General features: G+C 42.1%; 1 protein-coding gene across 1 annotated transcript in view; it reads right to left on the bottom strand.

Moving 5' to 3' along the window:
* The window catches only part of NDUFS3 (NADH:ubiquinone oxidoreductase core subunit S3), a 370,028-nt gene that overhangs the window by 217,124 nt on the left and 134,969 nt on the right, over positions 1-17,935 (bottom strand). The window contains exon 5 of the mRNA XM_044082739.1: positions 6,087-6,212. Coding sequence (XP_043938674.1) covers positions 6,087-6,212 — 126 coding nt within the window. The remainder of the gene's footprint in view (positions 1-6,086; positions 6,213-17,935) is intronic.

Below are 17,935 nucleotides of genomic sequence, written 5' to 3'. Positions count from 1 at the left end.
GTAAGGGAGATGGCTAGAAAGGTGCTTAGTATGACATCTGGACACAGGAAGGACAACAAGGAGACACGGTGGTGGAATAAGGAAGTACAGGAGAGTATATAGAAAAAGAGGTTGGCAAAGAAGAAGTGGGATTGTCAAAGAGATGAAGAAAGTAGACAGGAGTATAAGGAGATGAGGTGCATGGTAAAGAGAGAGGTGGCAAAGGCGAAGGATAAGGCATACGAAGAGTTGTATGAAAGGCTGAACACCAAGGAGGGAGAAAAGGACCTGTACTGATTGGCTAGACAGAGGGACCAGGCTAAGAAAGACGTGCAGCAGGTAAAGGTGATAAAGGATAAGGAGGGAAACATACATACAAGTGAGGAGAGTGCGTTGAGCAGATGGAAAGAGTACTTTGAGCGGTTGATGAATGAAGAGAATGAGAGGGAGAGAAGGTTGGATGATGTGGGGATAGTGAATCGTGAAGTGCAATGGATTAGCAAGGAGTAAGTAAGAATAGCTATGAAGAGGATGAAGAATGGAAAGGCTGTTGGTCAAGATGACATACCTGTGGAAGCATGGAGGTGTTTAGGTGAAATGGCAGTGGAGTTTTTAACCAGATTGTTTAATGAAATTTTCATTAAACAAAGTGAGAGGATGCCTGAGGAATGGAGAAAAAGTGTTTTGGTACCGATTTTTAAGAATAAGGGTGATGTGCAGAGCTGTAATAACTACAGAGGGATTAAATTAATCAGTCACAGCATGAAGTTATGGGAAAGAGTAGTGGAAGCCAGGTTAAGAAGGGACGTGATGATTAGTGATATCAGCAGTATGGTTTCATGCTGGGAAAGGGCACTACAGATACGATGTTTGCTCTGAGAGTGTTGATGGAGAAGTACAGTGAATGTCAGAAGGAGTTGCATTGTATTTTTGTAGACTTAAAGAAATCATATGACAGGGTGCCTAGAGAGGAGTTGTGGTATTGTATGAGGAAGGTGGGAGTGTCAGAAGTATTTAAGAGTGGTAGAGGATATGTACGAGGGTAGTGCGACAGCGGTGAGGTCTGTGGTGGGAGTGATGGATGCGTCTAAGGCGGAGGTGGGATTACATCAAAGATCAGCTCTGAGCCCTTTCTTATTTGCAATGGTGATGGACAGGTTGACAGATGAGATCAAAGTCCCCGTGGACTATGAAGTTTGCAGAGGACATTGTGATCTGTAGTGAGTAGGGAACAGGTGGAGGAGACCCTGGAGAGATGGAGATATGCTCTAGGTCAGCAGGACTAAGACAGAATATGTATGTGTGAATGAGAGGGAGGATAGAGGAATGGTGAGGATGCAAGGAGTAGAGGTGGTGAAGGTGGATGAGTTTAAATACTTGGAATTAATAGTTCCAGAGTAATGGTGAGTGTGGAAGACAGGTGAAGAAGAGAGTACAGGCAGGATGGAGTGGGTAGAAGAGAGTGTCAGGAGTGATTTGTGACAGACTAGTACCAGTAAGAGTGAAAGGGAAGGTCTACAAGAGGGTAGCGAGACCAGCTATGTTATATGGGTTGGAGACAGTGGCGTTGACAAAAAGGCAGGAGTTAGAGCTGGATGTGGCAGAGTTAAAGATGTTAAGATTTACACTGGGTGTGACGAGGCTGGACAGGATCAGGAATAAGTATATTAGTGGGTCAGCACAGGCTGGAAGGTTTGGAGACAAAGCCAGAGAGGCAAGATTACGTTGGTTTGGACATGTGCTGAGGAGGGATGCTGTGTAGATTAGGAAAAAGATGCTACGGATGAAGCTACCAGGTAACAGGAAAAGAGGAAGGCCTAAGATAAGGTTTATGGATGTGGTGAGAGAGGACATGCAGGTGGTTGAGGTGACAGAGAAAGATGCAGAGGACAGGAAGAAATGTAAACAAATGATCCGCTGTGGCGATCCCTAACAGGAACAGCCGAAAGAAGATGCTGATATACATTTAACCAAGGACCACACTAGACATTGTTATGTAGCTGCTATTTTTAGGAAAGAAACCTACTCCCAACTCTCTCACACTTTTCCAGCTTCCATCCAGGGCACCAGAAAAAATCAGTTGTCAAAGGACAACTTGTCCGAGCAGCTAGAATGGTTTCTGATTTCAAGGAATTCTTGGCCGAATGCCATCTCTTGAAGGATATGTTCCTCAAACGTGGTTACCCACAAGTTTTACTTGAAGTAACTTTTAAAATATCTACTGGTTTTTACAAAGCAATTTTAAATGATTCCCGTATGGAACAGGTGATGATGGCCAATGATATTGGTGATCAAGCTACCAATTCACATATGGATACCAACACTGACTTTTCTTCATCCTTTATTACCCCCTTTTAGTAATGAAGCCCGCCTTTTAAAACGTATTTTATTTAAGAACTGGGATTTAATCAAGGTAAATGTGAATGCGAGGGACAGCCTTCCCACAAAACCAGTAGTCATTTTTAAAAGGGGACACAATTTGAAGTCTATTAAAAAGTAAAAAGGCAACTAACTCAAGGGTAAAGGGCATGTTTCGGTGTGAGGCTTGTCCCCATTGCAGGTTTATCAACACTGGTTGCTCCTTTACAGTTAGGAATCATAATTTTTCATCTACTGGAAGGTTCAATTGGAATTCCAGAAGTACAGTTTATTTAGCCAAGTGTAAACTATGTCTTCTATACTTGTAAGACTGATAGAAGACTTAGGGACAGGCTGTATGAACACATTTATGCCATCAAAAGAAAAAAGTGGAGAAAGTACTTGCAAAACACATAACTAACCACCCAGATCACTCATTCGATTTCAGGGTTATGCAGCAGGTCAATGGATACATTAGGGGTGGCCCTATCCCACTATGGATGGAAAGGTGTGAGCTTTTATGGCAACTTCGATGTGATGCCTTTAGACATCCAGGCATCTAAGACTTGTGTTCCATTGCCTGCATTTTAAAACTAAGGAGTTTAATCAGATGAGTCCTTTATTTATGTGTGTTTCCACTGGCCTGTCACAGGGCTTACACATTTTTAAATATACTGATAAATGTGTGTAACACTATATTTATTATTTTGATAGAGCATGTTTTTAACCATTACTTTTTTTTAGGACATGCTTACATTTATAATAGATTTTAGGCTTAGTTTTAGTGAAATTCCTGCCAATACCTCACCACTCATACCAGTTTTTAAATGGATTTTTAGATAGAACATTTTTGTGTTTACTCAAGGGTTAATGTATTTGATTATATTTCATTGCTCATGTGATTCCTGATAGGTGTGGTTATTTGTATTTAACTGATTTTGTTAATGTGTTTTTTTGTTTGAAGAAGTGCAGGCACTGAGCTGCACGAAAGCACTAACCTTACTTTAAACTACAGTATTATTACTTTTGATACTGCTTGGAGTGTACTTTGTCCATTGCTTTTCTTGTTTTTCCTCAGTATAACTCGTATAGCTTAGGTCAGTGCAGCAACGATCAACACAATAGACATCTCAGACTACCACAACTCTAACACAGACCCAAAAAACAAAGTACAGAGCTGAACCACTTCAGGAAAGTTTTACCATAATCAAGTTAGATTACTGTTCCCTCTTCCCCTCTTATGCACCCATCTCTCTTGTTCTAAAAATCAACATCCTCCTCTCATAAGAGGGACCTTGCAGAGATTAAACATCTCCTCTCTCTCATTCATTCTCTCTCTCATTCTCTCCAGACACTGTCGGGGTGGTAACCTTTATCATGTTAAAATTATAATTGTAAATACTTTGAAAAAAATGAGAAAAAATATATTTGAATTAACAATCCTGTAACAAAATGGACTACAGCAAGAACAAGATCAGAAAATGCTGTTAATTGGCAGCATCCTGGTAATATGTAGGAAAGCACATGGTACAGAATTTTTAATAATAATGCTTGCAAATTCATAGCAGCAATGTAAGAGTGCCTAGTGGAACTCAATACCAGAAGAACCCATACAGAATGACTCAACTGAAATCCCCTACTTACAGTGGTTGAATGGATCTCATAAGCGCAGTGCAGCTTTTCAAACGACAACAAAAAAAGTTTGTTGTACTTAATTTTCCTACTGAAAAGGACAGAAAAATTAATTTATTAGAATCTAGAACATTACTTGAATGGAACAACACATAAGATGACAAATGTTTTTGTGGCATTCGCTTGTGACTGTAGTATTATTTCCCCCTTGGGATTTTATAAGTTCTTCCTAATAGTCAAAACGGGACCCTATGTTCCTTTCTGTCAGGATCAGGGGATCTACATTCGTACAACCTGTTGAAACTGATGCAAATGGATATTTGCAATTTAGAGAAAACCAGTTGCATGTTTTCAAGGTGGGGGCTTCCACAGAAAACATACTACTCAATGATTATTTGTTAGAATAATTCCTTGTACTTGTTTATATGTGGCATTACGGGGACGCAAGGGCTTAACTGTGGGATCAGACAAAAATTAGTCTTTATTTAGGCTAGCAAAGAAAAAACAATCAAGGTCCTCTTTAGACAACTGCAAAGACAGACTGATGTATCAAGAACTTAGATGCTTTTCCTCACCTTGTCTTCAATGTTCTTACTATATTCTAAGGTCCAGTGGCCCTTTCTTCGCCTGTTCCTTGAAGCATCTCTCCTTATATTAACTTAAAAGACCTCTATCACTCTTACTTTATCTGCTCCTATTACTGTACACAAGAACAGAAGACGTTCCTCTTCAAGCTAACTTCAACTACTCTGCCATTTTCATCTTTATAATGATTAGCTGCAAAATCCAATTTACACAGCTTTAATCCATTCATCTTTCTCTCAAAAACATCTCCATTTGTTCTAGTCCCTAGTGCTGTCCTACAAAGCAACTATTAACAGGCAAAACAGAATAGGTGTCATCCTTCTGAGAGCAAACATGGTTGAATAACAGTTTGAATTTGCTCTCAATTTCAAAAAGGTGGTGTGAACCAGAAAAATTCTTATTTAATTCAAGGTTGGGTATGGGAGGCAAAGTTTCTCACTTAAACAGTTATGGTACAGACTCTCAAAGGACTCCAGGATGTTAAGAGAAGGGAGCAAAATGATTTTGGTTCTTCATTAGTAACTGCAAAATGAATGATCAGTTTGGGAAAGATTTTAAAGTGAATACAAATGAGGAGGATTCATAAATATAAATGTGGAAATGAATTTAAATGGGAAATTTGGAGAAAGAAATGTGGAATTGATAAACGGAATAGAATTTTTAGTGACAGTATGGGAACTATGGAAAAGATGTGAAGATGTATTGACAAAGTGGTTATGGAAAAAAGAATGGGGGAAGAAAAGGATTAAGAAGAAAAAAATTAGTAATGAAGTCATATTACTGTAATGAGAATGTGATAATTATTTTTCAGAATGCATTCTTTTATGTGCCATAACATTTTTTTCATCCATGTGAGCTACCATCACATCAGGTAGATGGGGCCTCTGTTTAATATCTTAAACGAAGGATGGCACATTCAAGAGTGCCACAACTATTTATGCTGCACTGTAGTGTCAGCACTGGAAAATTAATCCAAGTACCGGGGTGGGAGTAGATATCACATCCTTCTGATCTTCCAGTAATAGAGGTGAGTGTGCTATCTGTTCAGCCACTGACACTTTCTAAAATTCCTTGGAAAGAAAGTTCCTAAAACACTGGTGCAATTTTTTTTCAGGAGGATGGTTCTACCCCCTCCCCCGAAACCCTTCTTACTCAATATAACAGACTCCAGGATCAATTACAGGGTCACACCAACAGTTTAAAAAAGGGCAGTCTGAAATAACTGGAACTCTTACTGAAATGTCTTTTTTGGGTACTTAATACATTCAAGACAATAAAGTCTATCTTCCATCATGTTTGTATTTATACTCAGATATCCCAAAAGGTTTGAAAAAGCCTTCCAGTTCGCTGTCCACTTTACACACCACCAGTCTATAAGATGTCATTCTCTTACATTTTTTTCTAACAAAGCCAACCATTTATTTTGCAAGCTTCAGTGTCTAATCCATTAGCCAAGTTCAGAATACAGATTCATTTTACTGACTTTTATACTAGCGTCAACATTCAGGAAGCAAACACTTAACATTTCTTACCTCTCTCTCGTACCAATTTGCAGCCTGAAACACTGGAACAGCAGAATCAACAGGTGTCAACTCATCCGTGTAGGTCTTCACACGAATACGACTGTTGTAAGCCAGTGATAGAAGATTATAAACAATCTGGAGATTAAAAAAATGGAATTGACTTTAGTGCAATTCAAGTAAAACAGAACAGCAGCAGATAACGACTTCTAGACCTATCCAGGGAGCGCAGAATGAAATTAAGTCTTCTGAGACAAAGATGGAAAAGCTCAGTGTGACCACACCAAAGAGTGACAAGTACAAACTACATTACTGATCAAACAAACTACAACATCCACAGAATGCTGTGGAACAAAACCATTTACAAATACCACTTCATGTTTTCTATAGGGAAACTGGATTTTTCAGACTGTGTACATGCACCAATTATTCTTTTCAAATTATTTACTATAAGCTGTTACACTTAACGCACAAATATCAAACACTTTTTTTTCACAATTTTGTACAACAGCTGCAATGAAACAACATCCATTAGTATTATGTAAAAATGGAAGGGTGTGTGACACTAAACTTATACCCCGAAATTGTTTAACTTGTCAAACAATATTTAATAAGAGTTTTTGGTCCGCACAAGCTACTGTAGCAGCCAAGTTGGTTCCAAGAATCAAAAACGATCCCACAAGTTGATGATAAACTAAAGCTCTTGCCACCCCTATAGTGCCTTTTTTAGGTAAGATTCAAAGGATAAAACCACCACCGTAACAGATACAAGCACGCAAAATCTGAAGGTAATGCTACTCAATGCAAGAAGTCTAAACCTCAAAATGCACTCTCTCGAGGCAATCCTAAAAATGGAGAACATCGATATCTGTGCAGTGACTGAGACCTGGTTCATGGCTCCAGAGAGCACCCTTGCAACACCAGGCTACAATTCGTACCACACTTTTCTGCCACAAAACCAAGACCGAAACACTAAAGGTGGAGGAGTGTCCATATTCACCAAGGATATTCACACCTCCAGGCTAGTTGCCCAACAGAATGCATCTGAAATTCTCCAGGTGCAACTAACACTAGGAAAGACTGCAGTCCAAATTGTAGCTTGCTACAGATCCCCCACCATACACAAAGATTCTCACTACACCTTCCTAAACATACTGGAAAATATTAAGATACAACCAAACACCTTAACAGTGGGTGATTTCAACTACCCTGCCATTAATTGGGAAAACTACTCTGGTACCAACTACTTTTCCCAACGGTTCTTGGAATTCATAAATTCCAATGCCCTGGATCAACTAATCCATTGTTCCACCAGGGGCTCCAATATCCTAGACCTGGTCATTACCAACATGGGAGATAGATGCTCCACACCAGTGGTCACCCCCTCATTGGTCAGGTCTGACCATAAGCAAATCACCCTTGACATCCACATCCCACCCCCAGTAAAGAAACCTCCTTAAAAAACTTCTCCAAAGCCAACTTCATGCTACTGAAGTCAGAAGAGACAAACTTCACAACGCCCACGCAGACGGGATCTGGAAGTTCGACTGCAGAATCCTACACTAAGGCATTGTACGAGCACATCCACTCATGCATGAATCGTGGCATCCCAAATAGAACCAAGATGCTCTTCTCCAAAAAAAGGAAGCCAATCTGGTGGACCCCTGCTATAAACAAACTATACAACAAAAGGAAGAAACTGTTGTAGAAAAGAGGAAAATCCCAGGATGCAAAAAAACTCCCTCACCAGCCTCAGTAAGAAGCTGAGATCCCTCATAAAATCCTCAAAAGCTAGTTACGAAAATAAAATTGCCAAAGATTGCAAAGACAACCACAAGGCATTCTATAGTTATGTCAAGAATCTAAATGGCAATGCTCAGATCTGCTCTGAACTACAACAGAATGGCATTAAATATACTGATCCCAAGGATATTGCCAATATCTTGGCAGATCGATTTAGTGTCAACTTCACTCCCCTCTCACCCCCTAAAGGGCCCATCTCAATACCAAAAGATTGCTAAATTCAGATAATCACAGCCACACAGGTAGAAACAGCACTCTCCAAAGCTAAGAATGCAGCATCTATGGGACCAGATGACATCCCAGGCTGTGTACTACATGAACTACAAAACGAACTGGCACCCCACCTAAATGTCATGTTTAATCAGTCTCACCTCAGGCTTCGTGCCCACTGAGTGGTGCACAGCTACAGTTATCCCGCTCCACAAGGTTGGATCTGCCTTGGGTCCCGGGAACTACCGTCCCATCAGCCTGACAAGCCTGATCTGCAAGGGCATGGAACACATTATCATGGAACTTATAAACAAAGACATTGGCAACCTCCAGACACTGGACCCCACCCAGTTTGGGTTTGTGAAGGGCCGATCTTGTCTCCAGAATCTGACTGACTTCTTCGAATCGGTCTCCAGAGCTGTGGACGAGGGTAAGGCGGTCCCACACAGCCTATCTGGACCTCGCCAAGGCCTTCAACACCATCCCTCACTCTGGAATCATAGATAAACTTACTAAACTGGGCATAAATCCCTACGTCACTCGATGGGTTGCCAACTGGCTTACTGACAGAACCCAGACTGTAAACGTAGCAGACTCCAAAATCCAGCTCCAGACAAGTGGAGTATCTCAAGGTTCAGTCCTGGGACCACTCGTTTGGCATCTACTTCTCTGAAGTACATGCCAACACTAAGGGACTCTGGCTAACAAAGTTTGCAAATGACTGCAAACTATGAGCCATTATTGAATCCCCAAATGATGTGGATATTCTACAAAAGGGCCTTACAGAAACAGATGTCTGGTGCCAGAGCCATGGGCTCAAGCTTAATGCCAAGAAATGTATAGTTATCCCCTTTGGAAAAATACATGTACCCATTAACTACCACATAGGTGGCATGCCACTAAACATTGAAAGTGTGATGAGAGACTTAGGGACACAAGTGGACAGTGGTCTCACTTTCGATAACCACATCGCCACAACAGTCAGGAAATCCTTCTACGTGGCACACATCATCACCAAGGGCTTTTCATCCAGAAAAAAGGAGGTCATTGTCCCATTGTACTCATCCCTCATTAGACCCATTATGCAGTGTAATGTGCCATTTTGTATGTACCTCACAAGACATCTGCAACAGCTGGAAAGGCCGCAGAAATGCCTCACTAAAAGAATCACAGGCCTAAAGCAGATGCCATATGCTGAAAGTCCAAAAAAAAAAAAAAAAACTCCAGCTATACTCTGTGGCATATCGCCTACTCAGGGGCAATCTCTGCTCAACATACAAGGCCATGTCAAACCCTGAGCTGTTGGACATGCTCCACTTAAAGAAATCCCAATCCCTCAGAGCCACACGCTTCAGGGATATAAACCTTATCATCACAATGAACAAAACATGCTGGAGGGATAGGTTCCTGACCAACAGACTCCCCATACTCTGGAATAGACTGCCCATACATGTCAAGCAGAGTGCCTCATTGGCCCTCTTCAAAAGGAACCTTGATGATTGGATAGGAGATAGGAAATTCACCCCGGGGATCATGTCAGTTGCCCTGCTAGACAGGGGCCCAGAGAAGTAAATATTGTGGGAAAACATTTCCAGGGAATTGTTATGGCTAGAGTTGCATAGGCCTTAGGGACGATAGCCTAGTACCAACCTATGAACCTAAATGGGGCAACTGGTAGGGGAGGAGTCCGATGATAAAAAGCAGGGGAAAGACAGCAAAAGGGAAAAAACTGATGGCATACAAGAATGTGTGCGCATTTGCTCACAGTCCCACTGGGAAAAGCTAATTTTCAAAGAAGCCCTCAGAAGAAAAACTCCTGTACAATAGGTAAAACAGCAAGACAGCATGATTTACTGGTTGTTACTATATTGATATTGGCTACATAAAAATGAAAGCTATCACCATAACATTAGATCTGTGTTGTCATATTCCTTCCATTTTTTTACCTATGGGTTCCAGTCCCGATGTCAGATCAGACTTCAGCACCTTAAAGCTTAGGATGTGGTGCTCAGGCTCCTCCCCCTACAGATAATCCCCATGCACCAATTGAGCTACCTCAGATCAAGCAAGTCCTCCTATACTCAACTGAAAAAAAAAAAAACACCAAGTAGAAATCTTCAATAAAAAATTATTACATAAGCATGCCATAAGGGTGAAAGGCAAAACAAGAGACTAAATGGAGAGGCAGCCTGAACATTCAGCAGCCAAGGCAAGGTCAGTTAGATACATCTCAGAGAAGAAAAACTGATAATGAAATATTACAAACTATGGAGGGAGGGTAGTAGAGTGGAGGGTAGTAGAGAGTAGAGGAAAAGACTGAATATGACAACACAGATCTAAAATTCTGGCGAGTACATACATTTCATATTTGATGTCTTTTCTGTCCATTCCTCTACATCTGGGACAGAGTCCCCAGCTACTTTAACCCTTGCAATATTTCATGGAATGATATTTCTGAGCACAACTAAACCAAAAGAAAACCAGGATCTGGATTGAATATCCAATTTATAACGTGAAAAGTTGGTATTAACTTTTGACCAGGTAGGTAGCTACAGCACAAAAGCAATCAATGGGAACACTACAGAAAAAGATTGCAGATGATGCCACAGATCTTGTAGAATTGTGCTTTAGGGTTTGAAGGGACCGATAACCTTTTCTCTTTATTGACAAAGGAGATATATGGAGCCAACCATCACGATAACGTGACTGGATACAGCTAGTCCCAGTTTGGGTTTTGAAAAGGAAACAAATAGCTGATCAGACTTTCTGAAAGGTTTAGTGCAGTGTAAACAGAAATGCAGCAAACAATGAGCATCTGACAAATGCAAACTATATTCGTTGTTATTGGAGAAATTTGGGAAAAGACTGGAAAATTAATGGACTGGTTAATTGCCAGTTTCAGAAGCTACCTTCAGGAGAAAGGATGGATTTATTCTAAGACATGCTTTGTTTTCTGTGGAAAATTAAATGGGGGGGGGGGGGTTGAAGGAAGTGCATGTAATTCTAAAATTCTCCTGGCAGAAGTGATAGCTACCAAAAACAAGGACTTTCAGCACAGGAACTTCTAAGTGGCTTTAGGTAGTGGGTTAAAAGGGGGACCTGTCAAAAACTGTATAAACAGTGGGGATATCCCATGGCAGAATTGGATCTCTGAGCAAGGAGCATATTAAGAAAATGCCCCAGAGAAACACCTTGTGTAAACTAGGAGCAGCTACAGGGGTACGACACTCCCCAATGTGAAAAGAAGAAATGGCAGCTAACTGAACTTTGATAGTGGAGTAGCTAGCTCCATCATGAAAAAGGTGAGCAAGGAAGCCTAAGATAGCCATAAGGGGAGCTGAAAAAGGGTTGATGCCTTTCTCCATGGCCCAGATAGAAAACATTTCCATTTACTCTCGTAAATTTTACTAGAAGATATGTGAGATGACGACAGAATGTAGAAAATGGAAGAGGTAAATCTGGACTGTAAAGCTATCACCAGAACTGGAGAAACCATGCAGTTATTTCGAGGGCTTGTATGTTTAGGTGAGGATGACCCTATGGATGAGATAATAAATTTGGGTCTGAGCCCATGTTCCAAGGAGGGTGAACTAGATGAGGCCAGAGGAAGGGAAACCATACTTCACAAGGCCAATAAGACCTTAGGAGTGTGACACAAACCTTCAACAACAATGCTTTCCAGAGAAACTTTGAAATTAAGGAAATGGGTGGAAAGGCATAAAAGGACTCCTATAGACAAGGGTGCAGAGAATACCTGGGTGACTCCCCTTGCAGGAGATCAGAGCAAAGAAATTGCTGCATCTGGTGTTCGTGAGAGGGGAGAAGAGACTGCAACAAGGTTAGCCTCATCAGAAAATCTGCCTTGTTACTAATGGATTGAGGGACCACTTGTGAGGGGAGCAGAATAGTCCCCCTCAACCTGTCCACAGGAATGATGAATCTCCCCAGAATATGTAGTGCTATCAGAAAGCATAGAGAGAGTATCGGCCATTGCTATACCTTCCTGACTTCAACACAAGGGGTAAGATGTAGTTCCTCTCTGTTAATGTACCAAACGACAGACATGTTGGTATGAATCAAAATCACATCTGAGGAAAGAGTCTTCAAAGGCCTGCAATGCTAGGACTGCTCTAACCTCCAAGACACTGATGTAAAGAATGGCCTCTATACGAGATGACATGTCTTGGACTGCCCTTCCCAAATAATGTCCACCTCCCCAGCAGGGGGGTGGCCAGGATCCCTGTAGCCTGTGGGGACGGTAAGATAAAGATATGGCCCTGCTGAAGGATGAAAGAGGTTTATCCACCACTGAATGTGATCTCTGCATTTGACAGAATGACTGAATAAGAAATGGGTTTGTTTCCTGATCGATCAATGAACTGTCAACATCCACTGAAGAATCCTCATAAAAATCTGGCCAGCAGGACCAAGGTTATGGAGGAGGCCATGTCCAAGAAATGAACAAATGTCTTGGCAGGTGGCTTCTTGTAGGACAATATTTGTTGAGCTTGTGGATAGATGGATGATATTAGTCACTGTGTAAGTTTCACAATCACCGATCTTGTATCAAAGAAGTGCTCCTATAAATTCCACAGATTGGGTTGGCTGCAGTGGAGATTTTTGAATGTTTACCATTACCCTAGGTTTTTGTACAAGTGGAGCAGAGAGTCCCTGGCATGAATGAGATGATCTCTGGAGGTGCTGTTTTGAGCACTTGCAGTTGAGCTGCCACTACTGCCATGCATTTGGTGAACACTCAAAGGACTTTGATGAATCCAAAGGTCAGTGCTGAGTTAGAAGTGACTGCCTCCCAGCATAAAATGTACATGTTAGAGTGTATTCACTGTTCCAGTCATCACATTTGGGTTATCCATGCCAGGGTAGCCTTCTGCCGGTCCGAATACCAGAGGCTTAGTATTTCTGCGTCAGTTGCAGTTGCTTCAGGATTGACGTCAGGTCGTCAGTAGTATATACATCAGTTTTTCTTGCCCTGTCAGGAGCCCCCAAGTGGAAGCCAGGGTCTGGTGGAAGAAACCACCAGTAGAAAGTAAATATCAAAAAGTCCCTTGTAATGAGACAGAAGAAAGAAGAGGGGGATGGGGGGAGGGAAACCAGGACCGCAACAGTGAATACACTCAAACATCTACATTTATAGTAAGTGTACCCAACTATACTATGTTCTTCATGTTTCACTGTTGCAGTCATCACATTTGGGTTAATTCCCAAAGCTAAGGAAAAGGGTGGAGGCAGTCAAGGAGACTAGAAGCTGGCTAGGATGCCCCACAAGACTGCAGTGGCAAACCCAGTCCTGGATTTGGAGAAGGTAGGCAGGTGGTAATGTTTGGTGTAAGTGGGAACAAATGTCCAGGTGGCAGCCTCCAGGATGTCCCTGGTGGGGACTCCTCTAAGGAATGCTGCAGAGGTGGAGGCTGCTCTGGTGGAGTGACTCCTGACCCCCTTAGGGGGAGACTTTCTGTGTTGCTTGCAAAAGAAATGGATGCAGTGTGCTATCCATTTGGAAAGTTTGTTTGGAGATGGCTTTGCCCTCTGCCCTGCTGCAAAGCTAACCAGCAATTGATCAGACTTTCTGAAGGATTTAGTCCTGTCTAGATAGAATTTGAGCTGTCTGTGCACACCTAGAGAGTGCAAGATCCTTTCCCCCTTGTTCTATGGGTTAGGGGAAAAAGGTGGGCAAATGAATGGATTGGTTGAGAGCCACGATGGACACCACTTTGGGCATGAAGGATGGGTTAGTTCGGAGGGAAATCCTATCAGGATGGAAGATAATGAAGGGATCCACAGCCATGAGTGCTTGCAGCTCGGAGACCCTTCTAGCTGAAGTGATGGCCAGAAGGAAAGCAGTCTTCTAAGAGAGAAATTTTAACTCTCCTGAATATGCTGATTCGAAGGGGCTCAGGGTGAGCTTTTCCAACACAAAGTTAAGGTCCCAAGCTGGGGTAAGGGCTCTTTTGGGTGGCCTCAAGTTGCTAGCCCCCCTTAGGAATTGTTTGTTCAGAGAGTGTGAGAAAAGGAGCTGCTTAGTAGGGAAATGAGCAGAGATAGCAGAGGCATGAATTTTAACAGAGGAAAAAGTGACACCACTCTGTAGCAGGTCAGTTAACTTTGAGTACTTTCTGTGTTTAACAGAGCGCACCATGAGAAGATACTGATTGCAAACTGTTACCACAGAGTGCCTTCCACAAGCGTGAGGAAACTGAATTGCAGATTTGTAATGGAGCTTAATGTAAAACACGCTGAAATCGTAACTGAACTTGTAATTCATCTTATCCAGTTACGATTCAGCATGTTTTTACATTTAGCTACATAAAACTTTTACTTGAAAATTCGCTTATAAAGTAGTTGATAAAGCAAGTGGTGGCAGCCAATCAGATTCCTGTAATCCAAGCCACCACTTGCATCACACCTCCACCCCCAAAGCATCAATGTGTATACTTTTCCTTCTAAAATTTCAAAACAACTATCTTACAAATCAGTGTTGTGCTACTGAAAGTTAAAATTCTACGTAAAAGTGCAGAACTATCAAATCAAACAGACTACCAAAATCAGAGTCTGTGTCAAGCTACTACCCCGTACAATGCACCCAGTTTTTCGTTTTCTCCGGTATTGTGAGGAGTAAGACTTCAAACAAACTAATCATTTCTTCTCTCATGCCATGGAATCAGGTCAGACCTTTATTGAAACGCAGTATAAATGACTGGCCACCTACATGATTTTCTGGCAGAAAAGCTGTGGCGTGACACTTTACAATGTTGATTGCCATCATTTCGGTCTTAAATTTATTATTGAAAGCATTTGTGAAGTTGCTGTGTGGGCATCTGTTCTGTATTCTCCAGGAATTAGAAGCTGAATGCAGAGTCCAGATGTAAGGCAGGCTTTTTCTCTGGAGTACTGCAAGGCAACCTTCCCAGGCCTGGGAGTCCGAGACCTACACCGCTTAGTACTTTCCCATATTTCATTTTATGTCTGTACTGCTGCCGTGATCCTTATGAGGAGTATAAGATGAGTTATCTGAGAATTCTTGTCATAAGAGTAGATGTTTGAGCTGTGGAGTTATTACTGCCATCCGTAGGATCTCCCGTCCAACATCTCTCTCATGCTAGTCTGAAGTTTTTTTTTTAAGGACTGTGAACGTTTGCAATTTGTCAATGTGCATTATAGTCTGGTAATGTGTAGTGTAAATTAATTGGTTAGGATTCTAACTGCAGTACCTACCCATTTAGCTTCTGACTTCTCATGTACTTTTCACAGGTAGAGAGACTGATAAAATCATTCTTTACTTTAAACAGGGTGACAGTGGGTTTCCTCTTTATACCGCTATGTGTAGGAGTCGACAGCATTTAGTCAGACTATGAAGCAATGAAGGAACAGAAATTAACAGGACTTCCGCGAATAGGAGTGCAACCAACGGATAACAGAACTGCGACGACCGACCCTTCTCTGAAATCTAGGTGTCGAGGAGGGAAGAGTAAACCAGTGCTCTAAGCTGGGGGAACCATGCAGTTTGAAGGCTGGGTTATTGTGCAGTTTTTTTTTTTTTTTTTTTTTATTTTAACACAAGAATTATGACTGGGTTTCCAATCCTATCCACACAAATGGATGTAAAAATTCATCACAAAAGTAAGGATTGATAGGCGAGTTTCTTGGATCCATTTTGAGAATGCAACAAATGGTTACCATTGGAGACTAATGATGATTCTTCATATTATGTCAGATGTTTTACTAAGTGCTGGCAAAAACTGTCAAGACAGGACCATTTTTAAAATTACGGTAGAGTGGTCTCAAAGTCATGTGTGAATGGGCGTGCCTTCGCTGAAGATTGGGTGTCGGGCTGGCAACTCGGCACCATAAAAAATCTATCTGATCCAACTCGGCCGATTTTCAAGCTCGAAGACTTCTGGTTGGTTCGTGGATAAGCAGGTATCCCATGGTGCACCAGTGCAATCCCCAGCTCTTGTTTGCTGCTCACTAGCGATAGAAAGAAACCCTTAACCAACAAACCAATACTAAAGGGTCGGCAACCAAGAAATTTATAATATTACCTCCAGATCTTCCAGGATGGGGGCAGGAGGGAGGGTTGGTAAAAATGAAGGGTGAGGATGGACTACCAACATGGAACGTTATGGTTAGTACATAACTTCTTTATGTTAGGCAATCCAATCTCACCTTCATTTTTACATATGGGACAGCGTCCCTAGCGCCTTATTCTTGGGTGGCTCATTGGAAGATACTCCTGAGCACCATGGAGCCAAAGGATGCTCTACCCCTAGAAGCCAAATCCAACTTGTAATGAGTAATGAAGGTGTTGAGGAGTAGCCCATGTAGTTGCTGCACAGATATGATCAAACGGTACCCTGGCTTGGAAGGCTGCAGAGGTAGACAGAGACCTGGTAGAGTGAGCCTTAATCCTGTGGGTAAGGGTCTGCCCTCCGAGCTGTAGATAAAAGCTATGCAACTCGAGATCTAGTTAGACAATGTCACCTTAAAAACTGGTAAGCCCAATCAGGAATCAGAAAAGGAAACTAACAACTGGTCTGACTTCCGAAATTCTTTGGCCGTTGCAAATAGAAACGCAGCTGTCTGTGAACATCCAACTGGTGAAAACTATATTCTGCTGCATTGCTAGGATTGTGAAAGAAGACTGGAAGCTCAATGGACTGGTTCAATGTGGCAGAAGAACAAACTCTGGGAACAAATGAAGGATTGGTATGTAAAGAAATCCTGTCTTTATGAAAAACTAAATAAGGTGGCTTAATAGACAGGGCATGTAGCTCAGAAACACATCTGGCTGATGTAATAGCTACCAAAAACACACAGTCTTCCAAGACAAGTACTTTAAGGAAACTGAATGTGACTGTTCAAAAGGAGGGGGTTGTTAGTTTGGACAATACAAAATTTAAGTCCCAAGAAGCCACAGGTTCCTGTAAAGGTGGTCTCAGCAAGGTGGCTCCTCTCAAAAAAGTTTTACATAACTTATGCAACATAAGGTTAACATTGGGAGATCCCAAATAAAAATGTGAAATAGCCGCCAATTGTACTTTAATGGTGGCTGCGGCAGATCCCTGCTGAAAAAGCTCAGAGGGGAATTCCAGAATTACGGGAACGGGAGCGGTGTACGGCTCCACTTTCATTTTCTGTGCCCAAATAGAGAACCTTTTCCACTTACTGTCATACAGCCTTCTGGTTGACTGTTTATGTGAGGATAAAAGAATATGGGACACTGGATGATGAAACATCATGAAGCCTGACTAGAGATGGAACTGGATCAGACAAGCTGTCAATTTGAGGGTGTGGAGAGAGGGGTGTAGCGAACCCGACATGTGGGTCAATAGATCTGGAACTGGGTCTAGGATCCAAGGATCGTCCAGGAGGAGAGGCTCGAGGAAGGGAAACCAGACCGGATGAGGCCAGTAAGGAGCAATGAGGATCAACTTGCTTCCCAGTCGGTTGGCTTTCTGTATCACTTTGGGGATAAGAGGGAATGGAGGAAAGGCATAGAGAAGTCCCGTGGGCCAATCGTGTACCAGAGTGTCTCTGGGCGCTTCCCCTGGAGGGGGAATTAGGGAAAAATAACTGCTGCACTTGGCACTGACTGGACTGGCAAAAAGGTCGCAGCAAAGTTGTCCCCATTTTCGGAAAATCTGTTCCACTATTTCCCCTTTCAGAGACCATTCGTGGGGCAGCAGGATTGCCCGGCTCAGCTTGTCGGCTATCACGCTGGTTGTCCCCGTAATGTGCGTTGCCACCAGAAAGCACTGGGAAGAAATCACCCATTCCCAAACTCACATGGCCTCTCGACAAAGTGGGAAAGATCTAGTACCGCCCTGTTT

The sequence above is a fragment of the Protopterus annectens genome, chromosome 9.part0, assembly GCF_019279795.1.
Source record: "Protopterus annectens isolate FY-2018-M chromosome 9.part0, PAN1.0, whole genome shotgun sequence".
NCBI classification, from domain to species: domain Eukaryota; kingdom Metazoa; phylum Chordata; order Ceratodontiformes; family Protopteridae; genus Protopterus; species Protopterus annectens.
Note: the sequence above shows the minus strand (reverse complement) of the source record. Positions and strands in the feature narration are given on the sequence as shown.